Source organism: Uranotaenia lowii, chromosome 2 (assembly GCF_029784155.1).
Source record: "Uranotaenia lowii strain MFRU-FL chromosome 2, ASM2978415v1, whole genome shotgun sequence".
Taxonomy (NCBI): domain Eukaryota; kingdom Metazoa; phylum Arthropoda; class Insecta; order Diptera; family Culicidae; genus Uranotaenia; species Uranotaenia lowii.
In genome coordinates, this window is record NC_073692.1 from 139,505,024 (window position 1) to 139,518,403 (window position 13,380).

The 13,380-nt window shown below is 42.3% G+C and overlaps 1 protein-coding gene across 5 annotated transcripts in view; it reads left to right on the forward strand.

The window, feature by feature from the left end:
- LOC129744889 (uncharacterized) overlaps nt 1-13,380 on the forward strand; it is a 161,652-nt gene that overhangs the window by 126,961 nt on the left and 21,311 nt on the right. For 4 of the 5 annotated variants that reach the window (XM_055737641.1, XM_055737642.1, XM_055737640.1 and 1 more), the window contains exons 5-6: nt 2,883-3,518; nt 12,989-13,100. In XM_055737641.1, the coding sequence (XP_055593616.1) occupies nt 2,883-3,518; nt 12,989-13,100 (748 nt within the window). The remainder of the gene's footprint in view (nt 1-2,882; nt 3,519-12,988; nt 13,101-13,380) is intronic. The other variant, XM_055737644.1, reaches the window with a different exon arrangement.

A 13,380-nucleotide genomic window follows, 5' to 3' on the forward strand; every position in this document is an offset into this window, starting at 1 on the left:
GAGACGAGCAATCGATTACAGTTATCAAATTTAAAGTCAGGGGTCGGCCATATTCACTGATTAATGTTCTTGCGATATTGGTGTTATTATACACTGGATTGTGATGAAAATTTGCACATGAGTGTTTTGAAAGACGAGCAATCGATTTCAAGTTTCGAATTGCGGATCAGAAGTCGGCTGAAGGAGTCGTCCATATCCAACTTTAATGTTTTTGCGATTTTGACGTTATTCTACATTGGATTGAGATGAAAATTTCTGCATAGGAGTTTTGAGGGACGCTCTTTGGCTTTCAGGTTTCAAATCTTGACTCAGGGGTCGGCAAAAGGGGTTATTATCTGTTCACTGTTTTTACGATATTCTCTTGATTGAGCATAGAATTGTAATGAAAATTTGCACATGGGAGTTTAACAGAAAAGATAATTGATTTCAGGTGTCAAGTTTTGAATCGTGGTCAAAAAAAAGGCCGTCCATGTTAGTTGCTCACTGTTTTCGCGATATTGTCGTGATCATGCATCGGATTGAGATGAAAATGTTCAGATGAGGATTATAAACTATGAGCAATTGACTCCAGGTAGCATGTTCCGTGTCAAGGGTCGGCGAAAGGGGCGTCTATATTCACTGTTCACTGTTTTCAAGTTCCTGACGTTATTTTACATATAAATTGAAAAGAAAATATGGCAAAAGGGAGTTTTGAGGAACGTAAAATTGGTTTCAATTATCGAATTTCGGGCCATGGGACAGAAAAAGAGGGTTTCATTGAAAGTTCAGTGTTTTGTGCAATAATTTTGTTGGAGGCAGTTAATTGATACCAATTTAAGTGTGAAGGTCAAGCAAAAGAGTCGTGCACACAAACAAATAGTACATGTTTCTGCCATAATGTCCAGATTTTGCAACCGATCGAGAAGAAAACACTCTCACATAAATTTTAATAAAAAGCCAATCAACAGTTTAATTTGAATTTCAAGTAATGGTAATAGTAGCGACTTTAAACACTGTTGAATTTTTTCCCCAAAATTGTCGAAAGAATGTTTCGAATTCATTTTCTAAACTCATTTTGAATTACCAATGATTTAAAGCGAAACGAAGTTCGTACGGGTTCAGCTAGTAGAATATAAATTTCAATTTTTTTTTTGCTTTTTTTCTTTGCTTTAATGTATAATTACACCTAAATTTTGCCCGGTTTTTTTGATTTTTTTGATTTTGCCCGGTTTTTGGATTTGAAAAATTGAAATCCATGCCCGGATTTTGCCAGTTGTTTTTTGAAAAAATGCCCGGAATTGCTAGGCCCGGATGGGAGTGGAAAAAATTCTGGCAACCTTAGTATAGAGTGTGTAGAAATTACAACCAATTAAATAATAAAATTTTTTTTCCTCGAATATAAAGTTTTTCGTAGAACAGTTTTTTTTTTAATAATCGTTCAATTTGGATTGGCTCATACTTTTAAGCCTTAAAAAGCCACACTCGTTTTATACAATCGATTATATTAGTCTAGCAATTTTTCAACTAAAAAAAAATGGGTTCTAGAGGGTTAAAAAACAGTTTCAAGTCGTAGATGGCAGTACTTTCCTGCAGTTGAAACCAAACTATTTGTCAATATTGATTTGCCGGGGTTATTAGGGCCCATATTCATTAACTCCATGAAGTTTTCTAGCACAGTTTTGTTAAAGCTCACGCTGAAGAAGATGCTTTACTGGATTTGCAAAAACTCACCAGCACAAGAATATACCATCGCCGAAATTTCTGCTCATCTCAACTGCCTATTTGCAAATAAGCGCCGATGTGGTCTAGTGGATACGCTGGCGCGAGTCTGGTATTGGTACGCCAGGCGTACTGGGTTCGATTCCCGGTATCGGCAAGAAAAACTTTTGGGTTCGAATCCCATAAGCGGCCGACAGGTAAGATGTGTTTCATTCTATAACTGACTATATAATTGGAATGTTCAATCAGTTGCCAGCTGGCCAGGTATATACGCGGATGCCGGAATACCCCTAGCCCACCTGATTGATTCGTTCTTCCAAAATATACCTACATCAACACACGCAATACATTCACTACATAACAGTTCATACGAAGCCATGGGGTCCGGGTATGGTGGCGCGCTGCATTGGAGATTTGTCGAACCTAATATAATCTAAGGAATGCATGTGAACCCATACTTTGGCAGAAACTGCGGTGAATCCGTGCACCCATGGTGGATTACCAACATACATACATACATACATCTCAACTGCCTATTTGCAAATCATATCAATAGTACATACAGTCTTATACCGATAATTTCACATCCAATGAAGTTCATTGGAGTATCGGAGTTGAGTCTAATTTGTGGGTGTGGTGAACATAATTATAATAATTTTCATACAAACCCCTTCTGCACCAAAAATTGAGCTGGTTTTCATTCTCTGATTTGCTCAGTTTCTCCAAAGCATATGAAAATGATATTTTGATCTTTCAACAAGTTTACGTCGTACATTTATGTATTCAATAAGTTCTAGAAATACAATCATCAAAGTGTCTCGTGGAATCAATTATTTATTCTCTTCATTTCAAGTTCATTTGTAAAATTCCCAATAAGGGATGTATCATATATGTTTCATTTTATGTTATGTATCTGCAAAGTATTTGTTTAGTTGTGTTTATTGTGTTCAGCATTTCCGGTAACATGAATTAATTTTTCAGTACACCGGTTGATCGCATAATGTTATTTTACTGTTTGATACCCATTAAGTTCTAAAGTTAAATTCCGTTTTTCTTCCGCCATTGCACTTGAACTGTAAATAAGTAAAAGTAGCCGTAGGTGCAACCCATTCTGAGATAGAAAGTGTAAAAAAAATCGAATCGGAAATCTCATTCCACGCCGCTCATAATCTATGCTTTTCTAGCCGCCCAGTCCGTGTACAGACCGTTCCAAACCCCACAAAAACCCAAATATCCCAAGTCCCTACCGAAAGCACCTCACCCACCACAAAAACTAGTACAACAACATCAACTACAACAACAACAAAGTCTTCAACTACTACCATCGCACAAAAAGCCTCTCGGGGCGGAAACGGCCCTGGCCATCCGGCAGCCCAATCGACTAGTCGAGGGTGGCCCGGGGGGTCCAGGAGTCTTCCAGGGTCCAATGTCTGGGGTCAAACCTTCGACGACGTCCCTTCGTTCCAAACCAATCTCACACAATCGAACTCGTACTCCAGTTGGTGGTGATGGTGCAGGAGTTGCTGGAGGAGGAGGAGCAGGAGGACATCCGATTCGACCGGAACATCCGCCGGTGGGTGCCCAGATCATTCGAGGGGGCGTTCGGTCCGAGATGCAGTGTCAACACGAGGGCGGAACCTGCGAGTTCTTCCTGCTGTGCTGGATGTCCGGGGGGCTGCTGCACGGATCCTGCGGAGGTCTACTGAAGGGATGCTGCCATCGGACGGCCAAATCGGCCAACATCGGCATCGACACCGGCAACACGATCGATCTAACAAATCTTCCAAATAACGAATACGGTCCCATTCAAAACGATCCTAGTGAGTTATATTGAGCAATAGCAAAATTATCAACAACAGTCAACAACACATGAACACGCAAAACCAAATCGAATGATTAACTAACGAATTTCTGCCAATGGAAAACAAACGCAAACACAAAAACACGCAGACACGGTTTGATTTTTGTGAGTTGAGATAGAATATTAGCAGATCACGCCAATACTTCAAATGTTTATTCTAAGCTCTGTGTTGTATCTTCTCACTTTTATTTTCCCTCACTCACGTTTTCGTTTTCTCATTTCTGTTGCTATCGTGGTGTTTTCCGTTTTTCTCTATTAATTTAGTGCTTTTTATAATCGAGTTTTTCCCAACTATGTGTTAGCGCTTATCTGCGATAATCAACGTTCAAATTGGTAAGCTTTCTGATGAAAACCCTTTTCAATCTACGAGGTATGGTTACGAAGTAGCTGGAAGTATTAGTACTTCCATATGTTAGAAGGGTTTGATTTGGAGAAATAATTCTTGGAGTAATTATTTAATGCATGCAAATTGACTTTAAAGCAGCTATTCAGCTTTAGGTTTTTAGATGGTTCAGTGGTGACGTAAGTAGGGTAGATTCTAGAAAAAGTCATGTTGCTTGGAGAACAACGGCTAGTCACAATACACAACTCAGGCAATATTCAAAGCGTGGAGAGTTACATACAGCTTTAGATACTCTACTGGTTGTTAAAGGATTTTGAATAAATTTTCTACAAGAGGCTTTACAACGTGGTTAAACCTAAAAATCCTAATATAAATATGAGTTTTAGAAAAAACGACAATCTTTTCAAACTTGATGTGCTATTTCACCATACAGATAACTTCAATTAGCAAGAAAAATGTTTTTTTTTTGCATAATTGAACTTGCCAGGTGGTCAACCAAGTAGCTGTAATCGAACTTTAGAAAACGCAAAATATTTGTTACCTTTACAGAAATTAGAACTGATCCTTCTACAATTCCATCCTACGTCCTTTATGGAAAGCACTTGGAACGAATAAACTTGCTTGGGAATTGTAATCTTAAAAGCTGATGTATGCAGATGTTCTTAACGAGATTACAAGATTACTTTATTACTTAACCAGTTTATTAGATTGCTAGTGCAATATTTACTTTCAGTAAGTACCGAAGCACCAGACCAAACTCTTAATAAAACAGAGTTTTTAAACTTTACGGGAGGCGTGGCCTTAACCTAAATCAAAACGGGATATCAAAGCTCCTGCTGCAGTAAACGACAATGGAAAATGAACGCTGAATTAAGATCCATATGGAGACTCATCCGAAGGTCGTCACTGGGCAGTGAATAAATCATAATCCTTCCAATGTCATGATAGTTGGACAATAAGTTGAGACAGTGGAGGGATACCAATATCTTGGTAACCAGATAATATCAGGCGGTCACGCCAGATCTCTCAACGAACGAAAATCCAAATCTGCAATTTAGATGAATAGCGATTGCCATCAGAACCCGCAGCTCGAAGAGCCCTCAGTAAGTTGCAATTAGAATAATGCAACATTCCCGACCGACTGGGTGCAGGGTATTCTCGTGAAGATCCCGGTGACTTGACAGGGTGCAGTAACTGGTGAGGCATAACGTTGATCTGTACAACCTCAAAGTACTCTCAAAGTGATCCTGAACAGGATCCAGGAGATAATCGACGCTACACTCTGAAGTTGAACAGCTGGATTCCGGTCTGGACGATCATATTTTACCCCCGTCGATGGGGCCAGTCTACTCCGACCGTTGTCCGGTCTTTTTGTATCTTTTTGGCTTACAACCCCAGGATTTTTGGCCCGCTGCACGACGGGTGCCAGATCGAGAGCAGCTTGTCCTAGACTCACGCCTGTCCTGGCACACATTCGGGACTTTGAACACTAAGACTCAGATGTTCCCCGACAGTGAGGACATCCTACACCGACTCGAGAGGCTCACCCAGCATCAAGAACTACTCAACCCGTGAGTATCCCCCGACAGTGGTTTATCCCCTTCCCAAGAAGTCCGCTACGAGGAAGGTATTGCCATATCCCAGCAGTTTCCCCCATAGGAAGCGGAACTACTCGGATATTCCCCGGTGAGGTATCCTATACACGTTCGCGGCGCACTTCTGACCCGACTGCGCAGAAGATGATGTCCTATCTTTGTAGCTTCGATCAAGGGACCAGACGCACACTACTCAGATGCTCTCAGACGATGGAGTAATCCTACACCGTTCGCGGACTGCCGTTGTTTCCAGCTTCACTGCAGGGCGTTCATGAGACGGGTGAACCTATTGCTGAAGGCATGCCAAGTATTGGAACCCGTACACATCCTCTGCACTAAATAGTCTACTGTCGGGTTGGGCCCACAGACGGCAAGTATGCTGGTACGTACCACCGCAGACCTGGGACAAGCAAACATAATACGGGTGTCTCTTCTTTCACTTTGTTACTTAGTCATTTCACCGCGTCTTCTTCCGATCCAGCTCTCGATGCGCGGGATCAGAAGATAGGTCCACCTTCCTAGCGCTGAGCTGTTCCACAGCTGCTGCAAATTCTACATCGAGTCCTCATTGGCGAGATTTCGTACGTTTGGCGAGTCTTTATTGTCGTAACAATAGACATCCTTCTCTAACAAAAGCGAGATGTTCATGACACCCACCACTACACAGATGGGTTCGGACGAGATGGTCCGGTATCCACTGATAACCCGCAGGTTCATCAGCCGCTGAACGCTGCTAAGTCTTCCCAGAGCCTGGGTCCAGGCCGTCGCTCCAAACCGTAAGATTGACGTGGTCACGCTTGACAGTGTCCTCCTTTGTTAGATGACACACGACAGCTTCGAAACAGCAGCTTAAATACCTTGGAGTAATGGTTGACAATCGCTTAAGTTTTGGTGCGCATGTCAAATACTACTGTGAAAGTGCATCTAAATGCATAGATTCATTGGCATGGATAATGCCGAACAGCTATGGTCCAAAGAGTAGCAAGAGTAGCAAGAGACGTCTCTTTGTGAGCGTAGCACTGTCGAAACTACGATATGGAGGAGCGATCTGGAGCTCTACCATAGAGGTAGAGCGCAACAGATCCAAATTACGGAGCACACATCGGCTGATAGTCATGCGAGTTTCCTATGCATACAGGACCATATTAACAGATGCAGCTTTTGTCATCGCGAGCATGATTCCCAACTCTGGCGGGTAAATCGGAAGTATGGAGTGGTCAACTTCTACTTGACGTTGTTCCTTTCGAGTTATGGGTGCTATAAGCAATACCTTCATCGGTTTAAGCTAATCAGCTCGCTTTTTTCCCGGAATGATACGGAAGGAATTAGCAGAACATGCCATCTTTGTCTGCCCCAGGTTCATTCCAAGGCGTCAACAACTTCAAAATTTGAACTCGCAAATCATGCGTGATCTAATACGAATCAAGAATGATGATGAACGTAGAGAGCGATCATTCTTGACAAGCTAATGGAAGGTCTCGGGCACAATTCAAAAGCCACGCGATTTAGTGCGCGGAATAACTCTAATCTGGACTCACGCGTATGGTGGGACTTGACAGGTCTCACGTACTCAGCTACGATCTTTTCTAGCGTGGTAGTTTCTCAATCGGCCATGCCTTGGTGGTTAAAAATCCTACGAGAGTGTAGGCTGTGACGGGCGCGAGTTACTTTGAAAGCGTTACCTAACCGGCACACAACTCGGGGTTTTATGTACCAGTCTGAAATTGACGAAAAAGGAAAAGGAGAAAGAGGAAAAGAAGAAAGAGGAAAAATGAGAAAGAGGATAAAGGAGAAACAAGATAAGCGAGAAAGACCAAAAATGAGAAAGAGGAAAAGGGTGAGATGTATAACTGCATGAGCACAGCCTACCCCTTGATGTAGTATCATAGGGTGAAACCAAGGGGCACATCTGGCATAAGAAGCACAAGATGGTTTTAGTGGGACGAACCCGCTGGTTTGAAGTAAAATTTCCATCATGTAAAAAAAATCTTCCTCTTGTTACTTTTGATTGCCGAGATGCTCAATATCATCCGTGCGAGTGCATAATCGACGTGACTCATGAAGCTGACTCTGCCGTCGATCATCACCCTTAATTGCGCGTATGTACACGATATTACACGGTTCAACTGCAATGGTACCTGTTTGGGGTGAGATCAGTTGGTGATCAGCATCATCTCGCTTTGGTAAGTAAGACGCTGATACTTGGGGTGCATCCAGCTTTCCACTGCCTGGATAGCTACTGTGGCAAGTAGTTGTTCCTCCGCTGTAGAGGAGCCTTAGGACTACATCAGCCGAAGGGAAGCTCATTCGTAGGAGCTCATCGTATAGTATTGACCCCTGTGACATACCTGCCGAGACCTCTTGTGTCCGTATGCCCTCACCGGTCATGTACTGTAGTTGGTGATTATGGAAATAGCTTTCCACAAGCCTATACAGATATGCCGAGAGCCTCATTTGGATAAGCGATGACGCAATTGTTGTCCAAATGACGCTGTTGAAGGCCTTTTTACGTCTAGAGTGACAACCACGCAAAAGTGGCGCCCTTTCCACTTCGTTAGCCTGGCTCCGTCCGCTGTCTCAATGACTCGCATTCGGTATACTTCTGGTATACTTCTGGAGTCGGTTCTGGATCACCTTCTCCAATACCTTACCCGTTATGTCCAGTAGACACATCGGCCTGTAAGCCGTTGGGATACCTGAAAGCTTACCCAGTATTGGCAGCTGGACTAATTTTGGTCGCTTCCACGTATTTATCAGGGAACCCTTTTCTTTACATTTCGTTGCAATTATGACCGGAACATTTCGGAGAACTCCCTGATCGCGGCCTTCACTTCGACGTTTGGAATGCCGTGCGGTCCAGTGAACTTCCTGGGTTGAAGAGACTTGACGATTTCGCGAAATTCATCCACCGTAATCGTCTTCTCTACGCTAGTGTCCCAGTAGTACAGGACTGATGGCCAGCGGGTAACACCGTGCTGTGGGAACAGCTCGTTGATAAGCACTCTCAGTTTGTCTGGGCACGTTTCAGGTTGCGCACTTCCACTTTTCGTTTTGACCATGACTATACGATAGGTATCGCCCCATGAATAGTAGTTTGAATTTCGGCATAGTTGTTTGAAACGAGCCTTCATGCTTGCATTGATGACCCTGCGGAGGGACGATATGCGATAACGATGCGAAAACTGCAAGTATTCGTGAATCGCAGCCGGAGAAATATCATCCACGTTTGGTGGCCTAGCAATTGGATCTCAAACTCGGAACAACATCGCCGGTGTCATCAAAATGCGCTAGAAATCGAGATTCGGGAACGTAAGTAGAGAAAGATAGGGAATACGTTTCGGAAAGATGTGAACGAGATATTTCAGAGAGGCGCTCGAATGGAACTCAGAAGGACATCGAAGGAGAGGCTGACCCAGAAGCTCTTGGCGGCGTAGTTTTTTTTATTAGTTGATCACCAATGTGATAAATCCTGTATACGGATTGCGTGCCAAGGCACGGCAAGCCACCTGTTTGCTACTCTGGGTCCATGAGTGCGATTGGATACCCATGATACTTTGTACCCCTACAAAATAAAGTCCATCTGCAACGAAGGCTATCCCCGAGATGCACAAAGCGCTCTACGGCAATATTCGTTTGCGTTCTAGACCAGCAAAGTTCTCTCCCTCTGTTGTCACGATTTGTTACTCACTGGTCACTCGCCGCTACTCATGACTAGAGGACCACAATCGGCCACAGTTCGAGACGTTGACGAAACGCCTCTCCTCGTAAATTCAGACGTGAACTACAGCCTCCTTTTCACTCAGTCCTCTTGATCCAATTCGAGACGAGACTTTACCTCGCCTCTCCTCATAACCATGTTCTTCGTCTCAACTCTTGAGGGCTTAATCTAAGACCCGAACTCTTCTCATAAGATTTGAGGATGGACTCCACGTATTTCCGGCATAAGGCACTTTTCTCTACCCGTGTTCTCTATGGTGCGAAAACATCCAAGAATCGGATCTAGGACCACCCTAAGTGCAAATTCGATCGTCACCCGCGCGAACAATTTTGGCCACGACTTCCCGCCTCTGGCCAGAATACCCATTCGGACCTGTAACGAAAGCTATACCCGTGATGGGAAACCAAGTCCGCGCTTCTGCGCTCAATGGCTTACTCGGTTTCAAGTCAAAACTTCAGCATATAAACCTCTTATTACATTTCAAGACTAAGGACTTCTCTTCTGAAGACTCAAGGTCCGGCCTTTACTTATAACTCGAGGCTCGCTTGGATACCACTCCTATCGTGCGCTTCGCCTCTGTTCGAAACCACTGCTAGAGACCAATGACCTTTCCTTTAACGACTTGAGGTCTTCGCTCCGCTTGGTTCTACAACCTTACTGTACCAAGTGTGACGTGTAGTTCTCTTGGTCGTACACCTGCAGGTGACAAGTCTGCAGGCACGTTGCCTATCTGTGCCACGGGACGGTGGAAAATCAGGGTCGGACTTTTGTCCCGGAGTGTTTTCCCAAGGGATTCGCAGGGTGGATCCGTTTTTACTAACATCTTCAAAAGCTGCTACGTTCGTAGAGTTTTAAACCATACTTGGGAAGCTTTCTCATTAACTAACTGGAAGAAATTCTGTTCGATGAAAAAAGATTTTATAAAGTGAAAAGTCGTTTTACCATCTTTATGGCATTCGCGATTTTATATCAACTTTGCAGTTGACGGACAGTTATCGAAAAACTAATACGGTACAACTGTGTTTGATGTTTACTCATGGGCTCCAACTCACAGACCTCAGCTAAGGAGGCAACTGACATGTCAACTGAGATATATAACTAGACCATTATATGGATGAAGGTTATCAATCAGAAGACTGTTCGACTGAAAGGATGTTGACCCGATGATTGGTCAAATGTATTATCAAGCTAAATTGATGATAAATGGAAATGTTTGGCTCTGTTCGTCTAGAAATAATTGGGCGCCAACTTAAGTAAATGGCAACGTTGATTGGTTATAAAATAGAAATCCCATTTTTTACCCTTAAATACAACAATTTTTAAAAGAGCCGCACAACAATTTTTTCTTCTCGCCGAACTCCTGCAATTTGATTGGGCATCTTGACCAAACTCAACGACCTTTCCTCGGGAAAATTTTTTCTAGTGTCGTGAAGGCACGATGCTGATAGTTCGTCTCCGTTCCTCGATGAACTCTGACAGCAGTTCTGCCTCGACCGGATACAACAACAGTAAATTTTTGAAGGACTTCAACAGCTGTTCTGATCGGGACAACTCCGACACATATTCCGAAAAAAGGGCAGCAGGCGCTACAACGTTTATTTCCGATGTACTGTCATCTGCACCAAAGTTTTCACGAGACGGGATGGCCATCTCGAAGATTCCTCATTTTTAGAAACGTTAATTCCTGGTGCAAAGATCCCACAAAATTCCAATTGGATGCTAGCTACGGGAGCTCAGTTGATCGCCTTCCTGAAGCGAAGAAAATTCGAGACGTCTCTCGAATTGCAAGCACCACGGCAAATGTTGAAGGCCCTGATCTCACAATTCCTACGCAAATGGATTCGGCACCCAAGGGTCCCAATAAAGGCGAAAGATCCGATTCAAAGCCCCAACGTTAGATCCGGTGAGAGCAAAAGAACCAATTTGAAATCCGGTATGAAAGTGCGCGCCGAAAGCTCCGATATAAATTTCCTATGGAAAAACGGGGTAAAAACTCCTTCTTCAAAGAGTGAATTTTTAGCCCTTCAAGAAAAGGGCTTTCAGCATTAGGCAAGTGTATTTATTGGACTCTGCTGCTAACCTTGTCGCATTGAGCGCCTTTCGCGAATTTTCTCTCCGGAGGTTTGCTTTTGGCTTCGCTTAACGCACGTGGCCTGGGACCAGGGCCGTTTTACAAAAAAGCGAATTGGTCAATTCAATCTGCTGCTTAACTCCAATTCGTTTGGTGCTTCACGGCCGTTTTTCCTTTCAGGAACAGATAGAATAGCTTTCTGCGATCAGCGATTGAATTTTTGGCAGCTTTTTGAGGAATTTTCCTCAAATTTCCAAATTTTTTAAGTTGTTTTATCTTGGTATTTTATGTTTGTTTATCTACAGCAGAGGTGCTTTTCGTGTGTGCACGCTATCACTTATTTGAAAGCTAATGAGTAAAAAATAAATTGTTCACGCATTTATTCAAAAAACGAATCGAAAAATTCAAATGTTACATGGATAATCCAACCGAAGACTGTTTGGGCGAATGAACGCCGAAAATATGTTAGGTCGAATAGTCGCTAGGCCAAAAGAAGATTAGACCAAATGGGTGCGAACGATCTTTTGGCCTATTAATCGTTAGGCCGACTCAGACCATTTGCATGGTCGGTAGGCCAAATGCCGAATGAATGTTAGTTCAAAAACAGTACTAAATTGTTTCTCTACTTAATTTTTCGATATTTCAATGACTTTTTTTAAATTTCTGTTTTACTGTAAAATATTTTTAAACCATGTGAATTATAGTTTTTTTTTTTAAATAATAATGGAAGAATAAGCCACGGATAGCAGCGATTAATATTAATGAGAATTCATACCCCATTCTTCCGCCATTTATTATGGAAATAATAAATACTCTTTTAACAACATTTGAAATTAACACCTGTTACCCAAAAATGTAACTTGAGGTAACATTATCAAGATTAACTAAACAAAAACTATGTTCTAACTATAATAAATAAAAACTCATAAAATACTTCCGGCTTTTTGGCTGCAACCAAACGATCAACGAACGAGCGAAATAGACACATCAACAGAGTACATTTCATCTTATTTGGAAGATTTGTTCTATTGGTTACGAGAGTGTTGACCCAGCAAAAGCCAAAGCCCATCACTACCCACCTCCATCAGCACCTTCACCTGCACCACCAACTCGGAACACACCCACTACAAAGTAGCGACTGAGGGACGGTATGAGATTCAAGTCAATTTGGTCTGAAAGATTTGTTTTTTTTTTTTTTGATAAAAGTTCTAGAGATGTTTGAAAATATCATCATTGATTGTTTTTACTTGGTAGGTATCTTTCATTTTTATTCTTGGTTTTTGTTTATTCTTGTTTAAAAAAAAAATTATTTTTAGAAATCTGTCGCCATTCTTTCTTCTTTAAAAAAAAATCACACCAAATTGGCTTGATCTATACTAGTTAGTTTCTAACATAATTTAATGTTCCTAGACTTTTTTCACCAATCACACTCAAATCATTAATCCATCAATACAATAACTGTGTGTATTTTAAATCACAAAAAAAACTAAACACATTCACAGAATCACACATACACTCCATTCACAAATCTGTTTGCCGTTTTTGTGTTTCCGCTTGTTTGCTTGATGTTTGATACGTTTCTTTGATTTTGTCTGACGTTGACAATCTTCTCTCATTATTTTGTAAACTACATTTCAACTAATGTTTTCCTTTATTTCTCTCTCTCTTTCTTCAACCCGTTTTCCCGTTCTTATTATTCCAGGCTGTGGCATCTCGCTGGCAAAGCAGACGGCTCAGCGGCGGATTGTGGGCGGTGACGATGCCGGATTCGGTTCGTTCCCCTGGCAAGCCTATATTCGAATAGGCTCATCGAGGTAACGTACAAGTCCCGGGGATTGGTAGTTTCTTTCCGCGCATTTCCGGTGCGATCTTCTCGATTTCTCCCCCCACCAACGCCAACAATCGATTGCGCTTCCGGTTTCAAAGATATTTTTTTCGGTGGGGGGAAGAGCACTGGATCGTTTCCTCCATATCATGCATACCAATCCTCGGGTTCGTTGTGGTTTTTCTGTTGTTGTCTTTGTTTCTTTTCTTTTTCTTGTCATCCACAGGAAATGATTAAGATGGGATCCTTGAAAAGGATCCCCCAATTCC